General features: G+C 38.6%; 1 protein-coding gene across 1 annotated transcript in view; it reads left to right on the forward strand.

The window, feature by feature from the left end:
* Positions 1 to 20,922, forward strand: part of MMRN1 (multimerin 1) — a 50,790-nt gene that overhangs the window by 24,346 nt on the left and 5,522 nt on the right. The window contains exons 4-7 of the mRNA XM_013951841.2: positions 1,413 to 1,508; positions 5,519 to 5,692; positions 10,654 to 12,636; positions 19,769 to 19,915. Coding sequence (XP_013807295.2) covers positions 1,413 to 1,508; positions 5,519 to 5,692; positions 10,654 to 12,636; positions 19,769 to 19,915 — 2,400 coding nt within the window. The remainder of the gene's footprint in view (positions 1 to 1,412; positions 1,509 to 5,518; positions 5,693 to 10,653; positions 12,637 to 19,768; positions 19,916 to 20,922) is intronic.

Consider the following 20,922-nt stretch of genomic DNA (forward strand, 5'->3'; position numbering starts at 1 on the left):
TGTTGAAATTGTGTTTGAGAATTTTGGTTTTGTATTTTTTTAACCAGTTAACTCCAATAGATTCCATGAAAATTTCAGTCCATATGATAATTTAATCTGATGAATCCCTGTCCTAATAGCTACTTCTCCCATTAATTTACAACCTCAAACATATTATATTATCCTTAAATATAATTTATTGATCCTCATATACAGTGCCAAGAGGCTGATGATATGTAGTGAATTTCTTGATTCGGCATTTCATTCTGTTTCCTTGGAAACTCACATTAGGGCCAGATTTGATTTTTAGTGCTTGCACTGCAGAATAGTGTCCCCATACCAAGTTCACCTGCCTGTACTGTACTAAAGTTTAGAAATCATATCAGCTAAAGTGGCATCCCTTAGATATGCTCCTGCTAGAACAACATCCACTTTAAAATCCTTCATGAACTGAACAGGCATATAAAAATTGGTATGAACTTACACTAGCACATTTACAGCCTACTTTGTGCCTGTTTCATTTTGTTCAGCAATACTGAAATGAGAGACAGTTAAGCCTAATGGTTAGAGAAGGAAGTCAAAAAGGTGGAAATTTCATTTCAGTTCCCTGCTCCATCAGTCGTTCCTGATTTTTTTGTGGGTAAAGGCACTTCACTTTTCTGGGTCTCAGCTTCTCCAACTGCAACAATGACATAATGTTTGACTATCTCTTTGTGAAGTGCTTTGGGATCTTCGAGTTGAGGTATAAAATAAGCTCAGAAAATCTCATCTGCTGTGAACACAGAAAATATTTTTCAAACTTACCACCTTTCTGAAGGAAGGTACATTAATATATGTACCAATCAGTTGCAAATCTCCAATGACATTTCTTGGAATTTGATTGCATTTTGTAATTTTTTTTTAAGTGCTGCAAAGATGTAATGTCACCGCTGCCTTCAGTGAGCAGCTTTTGTGGTTGAGCATTTGTGTTATCCACAAAAAAAAAAAAAAAAAAAAATCATTTTCAAGAAATTTGGCCAATTTCATACGTATGAAAAACATCTAATCAATTTTAGAGCTGATAGTCTGTACATTGAATATATTTTAGTGCTGTTTTATATTGATCTAAAATCTCAAGGATTTTTAGCCTTGGAAATTTTCAAGTTCTGCTTGCTATAGGGCAAGCTTTGACCTTTGAGTATTAACACCAACCCCTGCAAATTGCAAGCAACTACAGTCTCAGGAAGGCACTTATAAAACCTTTCACTATCTTCATCAATGTGGTCCCACACTGTGTTATAGATGAACCAAGCAGATAACACAAAAATCACTGCAAATAATTAGGCTTTGGTGGAGTCGGAATAGAATAGAGAGAGAAGGCAGTTGTTGAATCTGGATTTCGTCATGTTCGGTGTTTCATTTGCTTTCCTTCCTTTTTTTCCTCCCTCTTTTAGCTCAACAGCAATTGCTTATACATAGCAACCAGGCTGAAAGCAGCAGAACTGTCAGTGAGAGAACACCAGGAGCTCCACAGGACCCCAGCGAGCCAGGTCAGCTGTTATAATTACTATCATCTTTAGCCTACTCACTGACCACATGACTCACTAAGATCACTGCAAAAATAATTAAAAAAAAAAATCCCTGTCTGCTGAAGAGACTTGAATGAATGATTAGAGTTTCTGGTAGTCATATTTCAGTGGCGCACTTCTCTGAGAAAGTTAGGGAGAAGAAACTGAATTTAAAGACACTGACAGTTTAGCAATTATGGGATGTCTATGGCTAAGCTAATAAAAATGGGGAAAGTCATTCTGCATAACAAGACTTAAACCGCTATATTACTGGGTAGAATAGATGAATTCACATAAACTAACCCAAATCTAGGAGTAGTAGTATAGACCAGCATTACATCATAAAAGAAAATGGGAGTTAATTATATTATCTGAAGACATCATTGCTATTATGTATCTTCTTACAAAATTTGATGCTATATTTGAAATCAGTACAGTACAGTGACTCTTCAAACTTTGGCGAGGGTGGCTTAAGTTTATTTTAAACTTCTCCATCTAGGATGATGAAATAACTAAGCAAGGTAGGGACAGTTTACAGTTTTATATCACAAAGGTTTATATGACCATTTCTTATTGCAGTATTCGCCTGTCCACTACTGTGTTTACTTCTATCTATCTAGACTATAAGGTTTTGGAGCATGTTGATCAGTGTTTTCTTGTGCGTGTATGTACGGAGCTCAGCATTGTCAGAGCTAGTCAGCAACAATAATGCTTTTATTCAAAGTTATTTCCACTGAGAAGTTACCTTAGGTGGCTGCTGCATGAAAAGCTGCTTCATCTCTTAGTCTCTTGAGGTGCTGGGTGTGCTTATTTCTCTTTATATTTATTTTCCATTACCATCTGTGTGATTTAAAGTTTACCAGCACAAATGTTGCAGAAAATTAATTTCATAGTTGTCTGCATAAGCATTCATAGGAACTGAATTTTATTCATGCCAGGCATGTTTGCACACTCACTGAACTGGGAGCAGAAACAATGACGTGATTTATCAGATCAGTCTAATTAACCAAGAATTCAAATATCAAGTGTTCACTATAAAGACACATGAAAAGACACCCATGAAATAGATGTATTCAAGTAACTGATAGACTATAATATATTCTAGTCTGTATCTCCTGAAGGTACATCTTCAAGGGTGCAGAGATGTTGGTAATGCAGAATGATTTAGAAATAGAAAGTCTTTGTACTCAGAGAACTGTTAAAAGCTGCTAATAATCAGCATATCATGTGATTAAATAACAACAAAAGAAATACATGAATTATGTTTGTATAAGGAAATTGTCTGAAAAAATTATTCTCTACTTGTGATATACTCATCTATAGCGAGTGACTCTGCATTTGTCAGGTAAAATTTTTTTGGCAAATTGTGTGCAAATTATTTGGCAGTGTTATCTACGTACTGCCAAATGAGCTTGTGTAGTTTACGTGGTGAGGGGCCAGAAGATGGACAAGAGGTGAAAGACATTGTAAAGTAAAGAAGGCAGGTTCCTTGAACTTTCTACCTTCCTTTTCTTCTGAACCCTTGGTGTTTCAATTACAGATGTCTTCACTAGGTTATTATGTAACCTCCACCCAGTTACAGTCTTTGTCCCTCACACAATTGGCACCTATCCTAAAACACTTTACAGAACCAAATAATAAGGCAAATTATCTTCTCGGGTCTGTATGTTCCATTTGTCAATATACTGCTTTCATGCTGGAATATTCATGCATGTAGGGGGGAAGACAGTGTCTGAATCCAGACTGCTACGTGGCTCTAAAGAGAGAGTACGTGTGTGTATGTTTATGGCCGTGTATGTGTTTTACTTTAATAATAGACAGAGAAAAAATTAGAAGGCATAGGTGGCAGAGGGAAAGACTGATGGGAATTAGAAAGGAGAAGGCTCTTGCACTTTGCTATGTGAACAACCAAGTTTCTCAGCACTGGAGGAAGTTGTCAAGATGTCAGAACCCATATGAAAAAGTGAGTCTAATCAGTATAGCATGAAAATAAACATGCCACCTCTCTTAGTACCAATTCTGCTCTGAAAAATAACTCTAAAATTGGCATCTCGGAGCTCTGTGTTAATTGCCTTTCAGTGATTTTTAAATCAAATGGGGTCAGATTAGAAGTACAGAGATACCTGTTCTGTTTGCCAGCCCTGCAAATGCGGCCTGAGGCCAGAACTATCTGACTACCTTGGTCTGTTGCTCCATTGACAGCTGTCAGGACTCTACGAGCCAGATTCTGTTTTCAACTCCTACTATGCAGCCATGCCAGCTATAAACCAGACCTTCAGGTTCATTTATGCAGCTTGTCTATACCCTTCAAGAGCTCACAGAAACATAACTGAGGAAAGTGTTGCACCCTGCAGATGGCAGTTAGTTATCAGTTTTGGTGACCATGCATGAGCCGGTAAAGAATTCAACTTGCTTTCTCATAGTAACAATTCAGCTAGGATCAGAAGTATCCAGACCTTCCTTCCTTCCTAATCAGAGAGTAGTGTTATGATTGAGAATATTCAGACAAAGAAAATACATCAGTTGCTTGTCTCCATGGGGACGCTGAGGAAAGCTGAGAATTGCCAGACTTTAAACCAGTCATAAACACAATCTTGCCTCTGTTGAAGCAGACACCCTGGATGGGCAGAGTGGACAGCTGGAGATCATCCTAACCCAAAACAGCTATATCCACCAGGCTCTGCCTATTAATAGTTTTACAACCAAGGTGCCTCTGTATGAGAGCGTTCTTGTGGGTGTTGGCACACTTATCTGCACGGACTTGGTGTATTTAATGGATTTTCTGTTTTTTCATGAATGCTTATGAGTTGATTATTTTTGTATTCTGCATACTAGAATTTTGAAGAATGAAAGTCTAGTCAGAAGATATGCCCTTTTACATGCAACTTGCTCTTTCTTTGTGTAGTCTTTAGGCTCCTGTGCTTCCACATCATTTCTGATTACAAACACATAGTGCCATGGGGAAGGACACTGATGTCATATTGCAAAGTGACATAAGACCAATGAGCATCATAAGAGCAATACTATAAATTTACACTAGTATATATTTGTATGTACTGTTAAAGAATATCTTGCATAGCAGTTTATTAAGTCATAGCATGGTTTGGGTCACGCAGGGTAGCATCATGTGTATAAGGTAGGCCATTTAGGCTGAATTGTTGAAAGAACCAAAGAGATTTTGTAGCTTAGTTAACAGGAATTAGAGCATTTAATTCTCTCAGCATCTTCTGAAAATCACAGGCTAAGTCTCATCCCTGTAAGCAGTGAAACTCAAATGGATGCCTGAAGTCATGTAGTTTCTCGATTTGCAGGATCAAGGCCTTCACCACTGCCTAACCAAAAAACATCCAGTCAGGTCTCCTTAAACCTAAGGAGACCACAAATGTCAGGAACAACTTATGCAGGTTTTAAAATAAACTGGACTTCACGGGTTGGACATTTTTTCTTAATGACAGACAATCATTCTGAAGTCATTTATTAGGTGTTTTTCTGGTATTTTTTCTGCCTTGCTGCTGTGTTGAACTAGTCTTTATTTTGACCCCAACACTGAAAAAATGATGTATTCCTTCAGACACAAGCATTGCAAATTCATGCAGTTGGTATGTTATAAATGGTAAGTAAAAATTATTGCTTTTGTGATTATATTAAAGGAGATAGAATAAATGAGAGCTAACTGAATCCCCTGTAGGGTGCTAGGTAGAGGAAGACTGGCATTATGCTGATTAAAATATGTTAACCATTCAAAGTACTCTTCTAGAATTATAAATACTTTATAATGGATACAGATGCTTCAGTAATTAGTTACTGCTGTGCTGCTGAATGTCACTAATACATGATACATGACAAAAATCAAGATGATTCACTCATGACTAATAATTCAGAAACTTTTCACTCCACTTTCAGCTAAAGTCTCTCAAGTCAATTATATTCCCCCACCCCCAATTTAATAATGCTATTTTTTTCCCCCTCTCTTGTTATGTTCTCTGACTAAGCACTTACTCAAAAAATGAATGAGAAGATTAGCAGCCAGGAGATGAAACTGACTTTTCTACAGAAGAAGGTTGACAACATTGCTGCTGCCATGAGTGATGTGAGCAAGATGCTTTCCTCTCTGGAAGGCAAAATCAATGAAGATAAGGGCAGAGACTTCCAGTCTTTTCTAAAAGGTAAGAAAAATAAATTAATGTAATCACTCACCCAGTTAAAGGTGCCAGAAAAAAAAATACTGTTAAAAATATTCATAGTGTCCTTCTATTGATCCACATTTGCAGGGAGAACTCTTTCTTAGCTTCATATCATAATAGAGGAATTTTTTTCTTTTAAACATTTCTTATGGTGTCTTTTATAGTGACAAAAATAAATTACATTGTACTGTATCGTTTATATCGTAACTTAAGTCGAGCCACTATTAAGGCATTTCCATTTACTTAGGGCTTCTGCAAATATTCTAATCTCTGTTTTTTGTTTACTTGACAGCTGCTAAAGGAGGTAGTATTTGCTTTGCTGCAAAGTCCAAGTAATATTCTTTAATACATAATGCACATTGCAGGGGAAACATTTAAGAGATTCTGTAGTTGTATTAATAATGTGGTGACCATTCTGCTGAATAATTTGGCTCTATGATAATAATAGGCTAACTTTGATAAACACCTGTGTTCATGAGTTAAAAAATCAAGTAAAAAACTATCCCTGGTCTGTTGGGTAGATGTGAAAGATATGGCTGGTGATGAGAAGGCTGGGCAGCAGAATCATGCATCCGTTTTTCGTGAATCCTGCAGTAAGAGCTATTTATTATCCAACTACAAAAGTTGTTTAACAAACAGATCAGGACTGAAGCTTTCATTTTCTCAATATGCAGTATTTTCCTCTTTTTTTTTTTTTGCAGGAATTTTCCCAAGCTGGAGCTCTTTACATTGAGCTCTTTACATTGAAATAAAACAAAACAATAAGTGCTTTTGTATCTCCCTCAAATTTATCAAATGTGGTACTATTTCTCGTATTTTCAGTTCTCCTCTGTCTCCTGAGTTGCCTGTGCTACATGCTAGATGGCTCTCTTGTACCCTGGATCACATTTATCCCATCTCTCTCTGTGACCTGCTTTCACCTCTCCACATATTGCTAGATGGCATTCTTGACCCTTGGGCATACATTTAATTTGTCTTAGAATATTTCCCATTTCCCTTCTGCTTTCTTTTCATTCTTTTTTATATTCTACTCATTCTAGCTGTCATTTTCATGCTCTTCCAAGAGGTGTTTTGCTGCATCCTTTGCCCCTGATTCTCCATTCCCCATCCACATTTTTGGGTCCAGATTCTAATTAAAATGCACAGTATGAGAAACATTGCTTCATGCTTGTCTGCAAATGTGTTTTAAGCCTTTATTGCTTTTATCTGCCATGTTCTATTTTATACCTGCTTAGATGAAATCTCCAGTTGCTAGTGCTTTTTTGATTTATGTTCTCAATCTATCTCCTAATCAAGTAGCTCTAATGAAAATGTTGCTATCAACTGCTTTCCTTCACTCTAACTATGGGCACTCCAATACAGGTTATTCTCGACTTGTGCATAAATAAACATTGGGAAGGAGGGGAGAGAGAACAAGGTCTGTTTCTCTCTTGGTTTGTATACATAATGTAAGGGGCCACTGTAGTTCCTGTCCACTGAGTATCACTCTGTCATACTTCGAGTGGGTAAAGAGCGTCCTAAAAGCAGGGGAGTTCAGATGTGCAGCATATTGCAGCACAGACATGTCAGACTTGCAAGACTTGCTTGCATGGAAGCTCCCCGGAAGGAAAGCACTTCACAGCTTTCCCCACCACTACTGCCAACCTGAAGCAGCGCACTTTCAAAGCATGATTAAGTCTGTAATGGCTCCATGCTGTTCAGTCTTCTTCCTGCTTCACTTCCTTTCCATTTTTTCCTATGATGCCCTGGTCCTTTACTCACATCCATTTTTCACCTTCTTATCACAGAATTTCTAATGGGTACTCAGCTTTGTATCGAGGCTCGTTAGGCCTGAGGTCTGTTCTGTGAACAAACAATACAATACTGTTTGCGAAGTCTTTATTTCTTGTTCTCATTTGCAGACAGACTTTGTTCCCATGTACATCATCTGTTGATACAGGGCCACAATCACTGTAGTAGTTGATATGCTCCTTTAATTTCATTAGCAAAACCTACTGTGCATTCAAAAAGGTTGTTTTCAGTAGTCAAGAGATTGGTCTCACTTTTCACTTATTTAGAGAAAATAATTTGGTGTTCTCCCTTTAATTTCTCACTCCGCTTATTATGTGTTATTTTCTTCCTTCCTTCCTTCACCCATGTCTAGCCTTTTTATGGACTCCTTTCCCCTTCATTATTAATATAACAATATACGCTGTTTTAAAAATGAACCTGACAATGGAGAATTAATCACTTCCAAGTCAGAAATGTCATTTACAACTGAATATATAACCTTAACTTAGTCGTCTGTGTACATACATTATTTTGCACATTATTCTTCAAATAATAGTTGAAACTGCAAAGGGAATATATGTTGACCCAATGTAATTACATACTTTGGATTTCAGCCAGGGAATTAGAATTAAAATTTATAATCTCATAAAAAGTGCAGGAGATCTTTAATGATCGCAAGTAGTTTGGACATTCCTATTTCAAAATGAGCAATAGAAAGATCAAGTTACATCCATGAGTGTACTTGTATGTATTCTTAGCTCAAGCTGAGATCATCCCCAATTGTCACCTACAGCAGAAATTCTCTTCAGGATTTTCCATGGAGAAGTGTGCTCCCACAGCTCCCAGTGAACTTTTAAATATTTCTTGCTTGCCAGGTATCTCGTTGTCCTAGCCAGCAAATAAGGGAGGGAAACAAAAATTGTCTGTTTTGTCAGTTTCTACCCCCTTCCTAACAAGAACGTCTGAAGAGCAGAAGCTGAGCTCCGCACAACACCCATGATTCAACTAAATAGAGTAGGAATGGGAGAGAGCAAGGCTGTTTTTTGGCTGTCGCAGAAGAAAAGGTCAGTATAGATCCTGTGCAAGACCTCTTGCTGCAGAATGCATATCATCAAGATTTGACACAGATGAAGAATTTTAATGAGCTCCTCAAAGAAGGCTTTGACTAACCTTGCTTCTTTCTGTCAGCATTAAACTTTTTTTCATAGTTCCTTATATCTCTTAAAACCACAGAACATTTTCCAGCAGCATAAAGTAACCTGACCAAATCATTAGTGTCAACAGGGGTTTTTTTGCATGTCAGTTATTTTGCTCTTCATTCATGTCTTGGTTCCTCTTCTCGGCTGCCAATATATCCTCATTCTCAGGTATCTTACTGTTTTTACTTCCCTAAAGTTCAATGACAAAGCTCTGTGGTGTGTGTGAGTGCACATCCATATGTTTGCATCTGTCTAGTCATTTACTTGCTGTTCTGGTAGTAGAAGTAAAAAAAATAGAGAAAATCTCAATGCTATCACTTTGCTGTTTTTTACACTTTGTGTAAAAATCACTGTAACATCTGTGACCACAGTTCACAGTAATTGAGTGTATTGCTTGGGAAACTTCATGCTATTTCTTAAGTGGCTTTTTTCAAGGCTATCAAACTTACTGCACCTACCTATTATATCCTGCCTTGAAAAAAACACTGAGCAAGTGACGATTTTCTCCCCTGAGCATTGGCAGTGTTTACTGTCCATTTTACCAGACACAATAAAGAATGAGACTCATTTTTAGTTCCTAAAAAGCAACTATTATCAATTACTCTAGCTCTGTTTCCAGCTGGAACTGCACAATTCAAAAGGATTTCCTGAATAGAAAAAGTACCGTACTGCTCTCTAGCTTGCTGAACGAAACCATTTTTATTTGGAATCCTCTGGATTTGGGGTCCCCTGGAGCCCAAATAATTTCCAGAAGTTGCATGGGCATTTACTACCACTGGGTTTCATGAATCTGATTTCCTACCATTTTACTGCTCTTGCTGAGAATGTACTTTCAAATATGGTTTAGAACTGGCTGTGCTGTTTTAGAGATGAAGCAATAAAATCCAGGTAATAGTAAAATGGGAGGAAAATGGAGGAAGTCAACAGGAGAATTTCTGCTCTTATCAAGACTGTTTTAATCAGAATTGATGGTCATCAAGGAATTATAGAGGTTAAAGGGTTTAACCATCATATGTTTAACTGTTATATGGCAAGCTGGCTGCAAGGGTGCATAGGGTTTGAAAAGAAACCTGCAAAGAGAGCTCCAGTCCTTTGACTTATGGGACATAGGGGCTACCTTTGGGGAACAAATTGAAGAAATCCTTCTAATCTTAAAGGAGCAGAATTACTGCTCTGATTAGCCCAAGTTTGTTATGCAACAGCCTTGATGGACACTTTTTTTGGCTGTTTTTACCCACTTAAGGCTACATGGGAGACATATTTTGGTGGTATTCACAGGACTGGAATTCCCCCACGTTCACCTCTATTTGCCTAGTACTTTTTACGATCAGTGCTCCTAGGAGCTATGTTAAGAGCTACAGTATGCAAAACTAACTAAAGCTGTATGTTTTAAAATGTCTGCCTTTTGCAGGAATTGTAATATACTAATTTTAGATATTCTATAGGCCTGTTCTTCCTATTTTATTTTTTCTCTCTATACCGTGTTATATGATCACTTGCCACATATGATACAATAGGAAGGTAGTAATAGTTTTCCTTTGTTTTTACTTCTTGACCAGAACATTGCTGAAGCAGGTGTTTGTTACTTACTTTCCAAATGAAGAAAGGACACATTTCTCCATTTTTTTCTGAGCAAGCCACAAAAGTACACAGATCTCTCCGTTTCTGTGCTCAGGAACAGATTAGCTAGGAGATCAAAGTTGATACCATATATGCAGGGTCTGAACTTGCCATTTCATGATCAACAGCAAAACTCCTATTGATTTCACTAGAAAGAGGGATGAGTCTTCAGACAGTATTAGTTGCCCTCTAAATATAGCTTTAAATATTGCTCCGTGGGTGGGTAAATCAGAGGGGACCATCCATTACATTTCAGTTCCATACTGCACTGCAAGCTTCCTCATGTTGTGAAAATAAGTTAATATTACTAACAAAATTGGTTTGATTGTTTCTATATTTCTTCTTTTCTCAAAGGTCTCAAATCCAGAACTATTAATGAATTAGTCAAAGACATTGTCAAAGAAAAGTTAAAAGTATTTCAAAATGAAATGCAAGAGAGCATGGCTCAAATTTTCAAGTCTGTGTCTAGTTTATCAGAAGATTTTGAAAGTACGAAAGAATTAGTCAAGCATTTGAATGAAACCCAAGAAAAACTTGCTCAGGAGAAAGACAGTGGGCCAACAAAGCTTGATATTCTGGAGCTAAAGAGCCATATGGTGCAGATAAAAGAGGAAATGACCCTCACTTGTGACAAGCCTGTGAAAGCTCTACAGGTAAAGCAGAAATCCTTGGAAGATAACTTGGAGCATCAGCGGTCAAGAAGCATCATTTACTATGAATCTCTAAATAAGACCCTTACTGAAATGAAAGATATGCACAAACAACTGCTATCAGCTGAACAGTCTTCGGGCCAAAACATCCCTTCAGCAGATAAAGTCGCAGAGTACAATGTTACAGAATACATGTTCACGCTGCATGAGAAACTAAAGAAACAGGGCCTGATGGTGCTGCAGATCTATGATGACTTAAGAGTCCAGGATAGCAAGATCAGCAATCTCAGTATCTCACTGGAAATTCAGAGAGACTCTGTTCTGGGAGTCTGTGATGACATGTTGTCAGTGTGCAGAAAGGATTTCCAAACACAGCTGGCAGCAACCCAAGAGAACGTTCTTGTCCTAAACAGAAGTTTTTCTGACCTGATCCTTCCATTGGACAATAAGATGGATAAAATGAATGAGCAGATCAATGATTTGTGCTATGATATGGAGATCCTGCAGCCCTTGATTGAACAAGGGACACCATTTAGTCTGACTCCAGAATATGAACAACAAATTGAAGCTGAAGCAATCAACAAGAAGCTCGAAAACCTGACGACTGTCATTAGCAGAATGAGTTCTGCGATTAAGGAACTTTCCAAAACGCAGGAAGGACTTAAAAATGAATCTCAGGCTTACCAGGAACTCTTTGAGAGTCGTATTAATGACTGCCTCATGGAACTAGAAGATGGATTAAACAAGACCATGATAGTTATAAACAGTGCTGTTGACTCTATTCAAGATAACTATGTATTGAAAGGTACACTAAGTGCTCTGAAAAATGAGACTGAGGTCTGCTGTGGCAGAGCTGAGAAGCTGGACAGCCTTCTGGCTTTCGTTCCCCAGTTCCAACAGTTGAATGAATCCCTCTGGATACTACTCACTGACAAGAAGAAGCATGAATTCATTTCACAAGTAGCTCAGTCTCTTTCCAGTCTTCCATATGAGGAGTCTGATAAAAGTATCCTCCATAATTTCAGAAAAGTTTACTATATTTTAAATGAAACTTCATCAAAAGTAGACAATCAACAAGAAGACATCAGCCGCCTGGAAGAAAAACTATTTGACTCTGTGGAGGAATCAAAGGACCACGAAGTTCGCCTCCAGAGCATGGAGTCAAAAATTTCCAAGTTTTTGGCAAATAACTGTATCTCACTGAAAAAAACCAAAGCTGCTTCAACAGAGAAAGATCAAATGGTCTCACTTCAGCTTCAGACGCTGAGTTCTAGGGTTAAGGCCCTGGAAGCCAAGTCGATCCGCTTCTCAAACAGCATGCCACTTCTGAACAAGACTGCTCACGAGGCCTGGGGGCTGTGTCAGGATACTGCCAGCAGCATCCAGAAAGTGAACGCAAGTATACCTGTGCTTATTAAACTTGCTCAGCCAGATATCCCCCTGCTGCAGAGAGGCTTCAAAGAGCTCATTGAATCTGTGCTTGAAATAAAAGCAGAGACTATCCTGGAGAACTTAACCCAGCAAGTTGACATATCGGTGGCAAGTGCAATGAACAACATCACCAAACTTCAGAAACAGGTGAAACCAGTAATAAAGAAACCAGCTCCAGGGAAAAAAGGCACAGCAAACTTCACCATGAGCCTGGCAGGCCGAAGCCAGAGAAACACAGATAATACTATAGATTCAGGTAATGCTTTTTACAATACCAATAATTGGGATATTTTACCTCATAATAAAGGCTTATGTAACCAATGTAATGACCTGAGTCAAAAGGGTAATCCTAATGGAGGTGGCAAAAGAATTTGACTGAAGGTGAATAAAAAGTCCAAAGAATGTCATAAAGAGTGTTCCAGAGGAACTAGAGATTACTCTAGTCTGAACTTACTCATGAGAGAATATATTTTTCTTATGAGGAGACTCTGCACAAAAGCATCCAGAAGCTCCATTTAATTTTCATGAGACAGCAATTTCAGTAAAAATGTGCAACCCAAGGAGAGAAATCTGGAGTTGCATTGGTACTTTGCAGTATCAGTGGGGATACAAAGCATCTAAAACCTGAAGCAAGTGGAATGATTGTCATGAGGCTTTTGCCAGCTCCTTCAGGACTTCGTTAAGGTTATTCAGTTACAATAGTAATTATGTGTTCTTGCAGGATCAGGGGTCCAGCCAATAAAGTAGGTTTAACTCTGAGTCTGTCCAGAGAACAGTTCAGCTGAGTTAAAACTGCCATTCTTAAGAAGAACATTTTGAGTATAATTGGCTTCCTAACTTAAATTCAAACATCATCGTATGAAATGAGTTCATATGGATGAATTCACAGAAATACAATCTCGGAGTTGTGCCTTTTGGCATCAGACTTGAGTAAAAATCAATAGCACAAACATGTTTTATGGAACTATCATTTCTGAGAAAATGTAGAAAATGAAAAGTGATTGCATGCCTAGAAATCCTCAGAGGACTCTAATTCACATTAAAATAAGTGAGGGAGAGACTCCTAAATGAGGTGGATTTCCAGATACTTTTGAAGACCTACACCTAAATCTTTTTTGTAAAGGATTCTTAAATTTATGAATTTTTTTTAAGCTGTGTTTGGTTCCTACTGTAAGCAGATGTAGGGCTAGTCAGAGCTATCTCTTGCTTGCCGTGAGCAATCTATCCCTCTCATTCCTCTCCTCCTGTCCTAGGTGCAACATTTTAAGTAGGCACTCCATGGCAGGAATACTCATTAAAGCCCCTACCTCACAAGTATTTTGGCTTCTCCTGAAATACATCCTCACTGAAGAATTTCAGTCCTTGGTTATCTTTTCAGTAGAGAGGACACGCAGCTATTCTGACAGGTGGTCACACTAAAAAATGCAATGAAATCCCTTACTACAAATAAAGTAATTAAATTATTTTGATGTTAGAAATGACAATCCTTTCTCAGCCATTTCTGTTTTCTGGCTGTTCCTGCCACTGCATGAGATGATAGAAATTCAAAACCCTTGATCACAATTAAAACTAAGGAAAAAAAAAATATTTGATATCTTTGATCCCTCCTGAATCTTCTGCTTTGTTGGAAACTGTCAGTAGTGACACCTGCCTGGAGCACAGGAAGCTGCCACCTGCTTCAAGGGTTCCCCCTCCCCCCACCATTCATGAATTAATATCTTTTCTATTTATTATTTATCTGTTGCTGAATTTTAACAAATAGCTTACTAGGTAACATTGGCTATGTGCTCGCTCTTATAGAAAATGGGAATCTTTGCAGATATAGTAAAGTCCTATTTTTAAGCAAGTCTTTACATAGCGATGTTTCTGTGAAGTTTTCCATCAGTAATGAGCTTTTGCACTCACTGAAATTTGATGCCTAGCAAAATCACGCACTTTATTTCTGTAAGTTAACAAAGTATGACTAACAAGTATCTGTTTTCTACCTGGATAGATTTTACTTCTGCAGCAAAGCTTTTACTCTCTCGGTTTCAAGAGACCATTCAGAGTTGTGTGTCAGCTCTACTAAAGTTTCTAGAGAAGATCCTAAGATACAAGTGGGTAATTATAAAATGTATTAGATCTTGAATGTTTTTTTTTTCTTTTCCATTCGCAAAGATTAGGATCAAATGCTGTAACCAGTACACAGGTGAATGACATAATTCTCAGCGATTCCAAAATGTTCAATATTTGATCCTACTTTAAAAATTTGGAATTTTTCATTGACTTTAATGTACTCAGGATGTAGCCATGAGGTAATACTTACTTGAATATCTTACTTTGAAATCAAGGGGAAACAATGTGAGCTTGTACAATGTACACAGGTAGATATGGGTTTGAAGAATTCTCATGTTGTAGAATGGACAAAACAAAAGATTTATGTCAGCTAGAGGCTAGAATACATTTATAGGGGAAGAAAAACCTATCACTTTGCTCAATACTAAGTGTAATGACAACGTGAGGTGAATAAAGAAGCAATTGTCGCAAGACAGCTTCAGGTAGCTAATATGGGGGAGATGACAGCCTTTAAAGAAAAAGTGTATAGTAAACTCTTCGTTAGCTTTGGTTATGGACTATGTATGGTCCTATTGCCCAATATGCTGTTCTTCTGCAAAAATGCATAATGCATAATGTAGACAGTTTAGCTCAGTTCCCATTTTGCCATTGCCGTTTAATGCCACAGACACTTAATGTCTGTTCTCTAGAGAATCTAGTGGCTGTCGTGGTTTTCAAAGGTGAATGTGCTTTCTTCTTACATATATTTTCTATTAGTTGTGGGTTTCCTTTATTCAGCTTATTCCACGCTCACATTATCATGAATAACTGAGAGTATAACTGTTATATTTATGTATTTAAAACAGTGCATCAGTGTGAGAGAAAGAAAGGGAGCGAAAAAAGAGAAAGGTCATTTCCTTTTCATCTGCTTTTATTTCCAGTCCTTCCATCTCAGTACACTCACATGGATATGACTAAGATCAGCCTTCTCAGTTTACTGGAGAATCAAGCATCCACAAAGTTAGTTTACTGATGTTTCAATAATAATTGTAATTTTCTATCTTCCTGCTTCTGACACAAACTCCCAAAAGCAAGGCAACCCACTGTACTGAAATAATGGCTAATACAGTATGTTCTTGTCTTTCAATAAGGTACACTTTGTCTTTTAATTTTAACACAAGCCCACATTTGTTTCATCCATGATGGCACACTCCAACTCAAGGCTAAGTCAAAAAGTTTACAGTTGTATCTGTGGAAATTGTTTTGGCTTTTTTTCCTGTCAGATTTTAGTTTCACATAATTTCTGACTCCTTCTAACAGAAATGCAAGCTTCCATTGTTGCTTTATCGTTCAAGCCTGCAGAGAAATAAGCCTTTTTGAATGTGCTTTGCATTTTGTTTTAATTGCCCAAGACTGATTATTCTAATTCAGCTTGGTGACATATACTTCAATTTTACATGTTTAGTAAGTTAGAATAACAGGTAGATGAAAGAGTTCCATTGTTTTTATTTTGGTGATCCTGAAAAACATCTCACTGGAAGTATTAGATACCTCTGTTTAAGAAAGAACTACTTCAACAGACTTGCCAGAGTCCAAGTCACCTGAGTGAGTCTTGACAACATGCCTCCACCCAAAACTGGAGAGCACAGCTACAGTGAGGCAAGGGGCCCCCAGGCTTTTCCTAAGTTGTGCTGGGCCATGGCTGGCACTGGTTACCATCACCAGCCTGCCCCACTCTCCTCTTCCAGGCACTGTGGGACTGCACTGCGGCAGCAAGGCCCCTGCCTTGCTTCACCCTCTGCTCCCAGCTGCCTGCCAGGCAGTTGTTGCACCCAGGCTACTGGGGGAACTTGTCGTTTTTATCACTCTCACGCTGAGAGAGCAAAGCCAGAAGTGATTAATAATTAGAGATGGACAACCAGTCCGAGCCTTCGCTACCAGAATAGTTTAGTAGATTCCTAGACTCTTCCAATCTCTCAGTGCTTCCAGGGAGACAGTTACTGATAACTAAATATAGAGACAATGTTGGTAAGTCACTTCCTATTCAGACGCTTCCAAATTGAATCACTGGAGTCACTTCTTTCCATAAGGAGACTATTAAATCACTAAATATTTGATTTGCTTCTAAACAACACCCCAGTAGATAGACAGAGCTTCATGATTTGTTTGAAGATTTGTTTGTACAGCGTTGTCAGTCTATTCCCTAAAAGAGCCTCTGGCTGCTTGCCTTCCCAAAGAGAGCAAAACTCTGCATTAACCAGCTATGCTCAGTCCCACCGTACTGTGTGTAAATAGCAACTGCATTTAGTTTACCCTCTGCTCTTAATATCTTCAGTTTAAGTCTTTCATTTAATTTATAGTCTCTCTTTTTTGCTCAGATATCCTACTAACTTGTGAACGCTTAAGTAAAAATAGAGTATGCACTATAGCTGGAAACCTATTTCTAATCTGAGGCTCTTGGCATCTTTACCCCAACCAAAGAATATCTGTAGCGTGGACATACTGTCTCAGGATGCCTGTCAACGAGGAAGAAGAAAAGGAAAAACGGCTGCGGGGAGAGTGGGGAGCAAACTGGGTCAGAAACTACAACAGGAACGTGCTGTTGTAAGACCACATGGAAAAGACATAGAGATATCACCTACTCGGCGGAGTTCTAGGGTATTTGCCTTATTCCAAAAATCCTAGCTTGACTCAGCCTCCTCACAGCTTTTTCTAGTTTATAGAAAGTGGAGTAGACTCCTAACTGTTGTTAAGCATTACTGATTCATTACAGTTAATTTATCCTAAGTAAAGCTATGCCTGAATTTGATTTAACTCTGAGATTAAATTCATGTAAAACCATCCCTCAGCAGACTGTTAAAACATAAGTCTTAATCTCACTGTGATTTCCTTTTTTGTGATCTTTTCGTGTTTCTTGGATATACTTGTTTGTGATGAGCAGAGGCCAATTAACAGAGAGGGTGATATGTGTTCTTACACAGAGCTATGGTATTTTGGGAATATGATATAGTCAGCACAATCAACTGTTTTGCTTATTTCCTGCTTTCCTTTCACACAACTTCTCAGCAGTTGTGGATGTGTGATAAACATGAGTGAAAAATAACTTCAATTAAGTCTACAGGCAAAACTGTTATCTGGGGAGAAACACATAATGTCCTCATGTCCAGTTGCCTGTGCTGTGACCCTGGTCATGGCAATTCTGAATTGCTTGTTTCAGGCATTACTGGATGGACAACATTTTCTGTGGAAAAAAAAATACTGTTTTGTGTTTAAGTCCATATGCTCCACCAGTCCAAATTCAAGTAGCATTATACAATGTGCTGTAGCTTTCTGCTCACTGAACTAAAATTTCTCACAGGAATAGTTTTCCTTAATGTCTACATAATGGTTGGCCTGGAATCTAGAGATAACTATGGGCATTACTGAAGTATCTGTGTGAAGATGGAGTTCAGCACTTCCCTAGCAATAAGCAGATCCTTTTATGAGACTCCCACCTACCAATTTTAGATTTATACCGTCATAGGACTATGTCTTATTTCTACTCTGGGATTCTCTTTCTAGATCTCTGTTGGTAGATCCTGGCAATGGAAAAGCTCATTTTCTAAAATGTCTGACTTGTATTTGACTAAAGCAAGAAAAAGGGAAAAATGTACAACTTCATGTCCTGAGAGTAATGTCTAAATCTATAGATGACTTGTGTATGCTTGATATTCAGTTTTTTTTCATAGCAATATTTAATTTTTATTGTAGCCTGAATGTTTTTCCTCCCAAAACTGTTGTAACAAAATGTTATATAACTGCACTCCATAGCTACTGCCTCAGAGCTCCGACGCTAACAGATTCCTCTATACCATCTGGGCATAATTTGGCCAGTTGAGACATACTCAGGAAGAGTGGCAAGGGCATTCTCACTGAGGGTGCTCTGTAAATCAACCTGTTTGGTATAACTTGTGTTGCTTGCAATGTGAGTGGATGAGTTACAGTCTCTGTAAAAATTCTACAGTGGTCTCAGGAGAAATCGTAGTAGAATTGAGTTATTTGTAGGTAAAGGCAATTTACTGGAAGCAGTTTGGATAGCACTGAAGATCTGTCAATTCCAGTAGCCACATTCTCCCCCAGTTATTGCAACACATCTGGGTGAGTCATGTCACAGACAGGACGGCCTAGCCTCAGCACTGGCAATACAAAAGCTGAGTTTTGGTACGCCCAAAACCAAGCTAACTCTGCCATGCAAGGGCAGCCTTCTATGCTTGCACCAAGGAAACCAAGCAAAAACACAAGCTTGTCTGAAGTAGCAGGAAAATAATTATTTCTTTTATTTCACCAGAAGAAGGAAATAAAATTGGATACAACAGCATTGCCTCTTCCAAGTTTTGCTGTTTGCTTCAAAAGGGCTCCTGTAGTATGGTCAGCTCCAAGCCTCTCAGCTTGTTCCCATTCTGGTAAAGATCAGCTAGCTCATTCAGCACGTTTCTTTAACCACGTGGTCATGGACTGCCTGATTTTCACATTTGTCTTGGTTTGCTCTGGTGTCTCAGAGCTATCATACACAAAGAGAGGAAGTGGGCTAAGCCAGCAGTGTAATGTTCAGCACAAAAAATCAGCTTCTAGTGTGGCCACCAGCTGGAAGAGGGAAGTGAGCAGCCGGTGCAGGGTGGGCTGCAGGTTTCTGTGTCAGGCTTTGACAAGAAGAGATGGATTCTCAGCAGCCACCGCTGTTTGCAAGGGAATAAGCATCCTCCAAACAGAATTTGGCCTGAGGACTACCTGTAGGGCCATCCTGCCTTAGATTATTATGATAAAGACTCCTCTTGGGAACAGCAGAAGGAGAATTTCCTAATGCTTTGTCTGTAACCAGCCAAACTCTGCTGGATTTAAACTTTTACTCAAGGGAGGTTTTTAAATTAAGGAGGAAAGAAGGGAAGAAATGAGCAAAGGTTGCTGTTTGTTGAAAGGGGGCACTTGGACTGTACAATTGCAGCTGTTCAGATACCCCAGTCTTTGGGTCTCGTAATGTTTGTCCAGCAAGCTGCTCCAAAGAAGGTGGATGTGTAATATCTTTCATATTATTACATGTATCAGACACTCCGAGACAAGCAGAACTCTGTATCTGTAGGTAATTCTGGGTATCTCAGATCCTAGTTGAGGTTATGCTGTGTCCAGGCAAAACAACCTGAACAGGATCTGAGGTTGGCCTTCACACGCAGCCTGCAGAGAATTTCCACTGGCTTTACGAATCAATAAAGAGGTTTTCCAAAGTACTAAAAACTCGGGGAATGTCACTATAATGAATGTTTGGGTATGTATATGCTATTTCAGCTGAGGTTGTTGGTTTTCCTTCCTCTTTACCACAGGACAGTATTCAGCCTGCGTCAGTTCCCCATGCCAGAATGGAGGAACCTGTATCAATGACAGACGGAGTTTTATCTGTGCTTGTCGCCACCCCTTTGGAGGAGCCAACTGCAGTATGAAGTTGGTGGATGACAATTCTCTGAGCGTAGGCAAGTAAAAAATTTAGTAGTGCAATATGCTAGCAGTATGGGCCTCTGCCCCAGGGTCTAATTAGACAGCATTTGCTGGTCAAAGGTCTCACATTTCACTTTAATGAATGCCAGCTCAAGTAGTAGTGTCCTGTGCTTTGGTGCTGAAGACATCAATCCCCACAGGTGACTCATGATCTCTTTCTCTAATATGACCAAACGATGGGATTAAATTGGACTGGGACCAACCATAATAGCCAGAAAGCTCCCTGCTGAATTGTGCAGGGGTTGCTGAGAAAAGGTATGCAATAGATATATTTGAACACAACATCATGGAATTCAAGGGGGGGAAATGAAATCACATCACTGGGGAATACTAGCTTCGGCACTGCAAGAAAAGCAATATAAATACCAATAGCTGCCGTAATATCTGGGACTATGGCCTCAAGGAGTCATTTTAGGCATGCACTGATTTTCACCAGAAAAGGACACAGCCCTTGAAAGATGTTTCAAAGAGGGAATGTGGAAACTATGCTTGTTCATTCTGGAAAACAAATAAATAATTTACATCCTGGCCACATGAAATGTGAATTTAATGCAGCTTTCAGCAGCTGTTTGGCTGATTCTCATTCATGACAACATATAAATAGTGAATAAAATCATTTTTGCAGTGCCAGGGATCTTAGTGTGTATGCTCAACTGTAATAGAAAAACATAGGCTTTTATTCCCCCATTTAATGTCAAGAGTGCTAAATCTCTCCAGTATTTGTCTAAGATTTGTGAGGAAAATTCTTGGCTTCAGCACACGCATACAAACACAGTATAAAGATTTGTGACACAGTGAAAGAGATCCTGGGGTAGGAACAGAGCGGGGCAGGAGGGGAATGGAGAGAAAGAAAAGAAAAATACCAGTTCTCTTAACAATAATATAGTGTAATCAAGCATAAAGTTCCCTTGCTGTTTCTAAAATCTGTCTTTTGTGGATATACCTGGCACTAATTGTGAAGAAAATTACTTTTTCTACAATA

The sequence above is a fragment of the Apteryx mantelli genome, chromosome 5, assembly GCF_036417845.1.
Source record: "Apteryx mantelli isolate bAptMan1 chromosome 5, bAptMan1.hap1, whole genome shotgun sequence".
NCBI lineage: Eukaryota > Metazoa > Chordata > Aves > Apterygiformes > Apterygidae > Apteryx > Apteryx mantelli.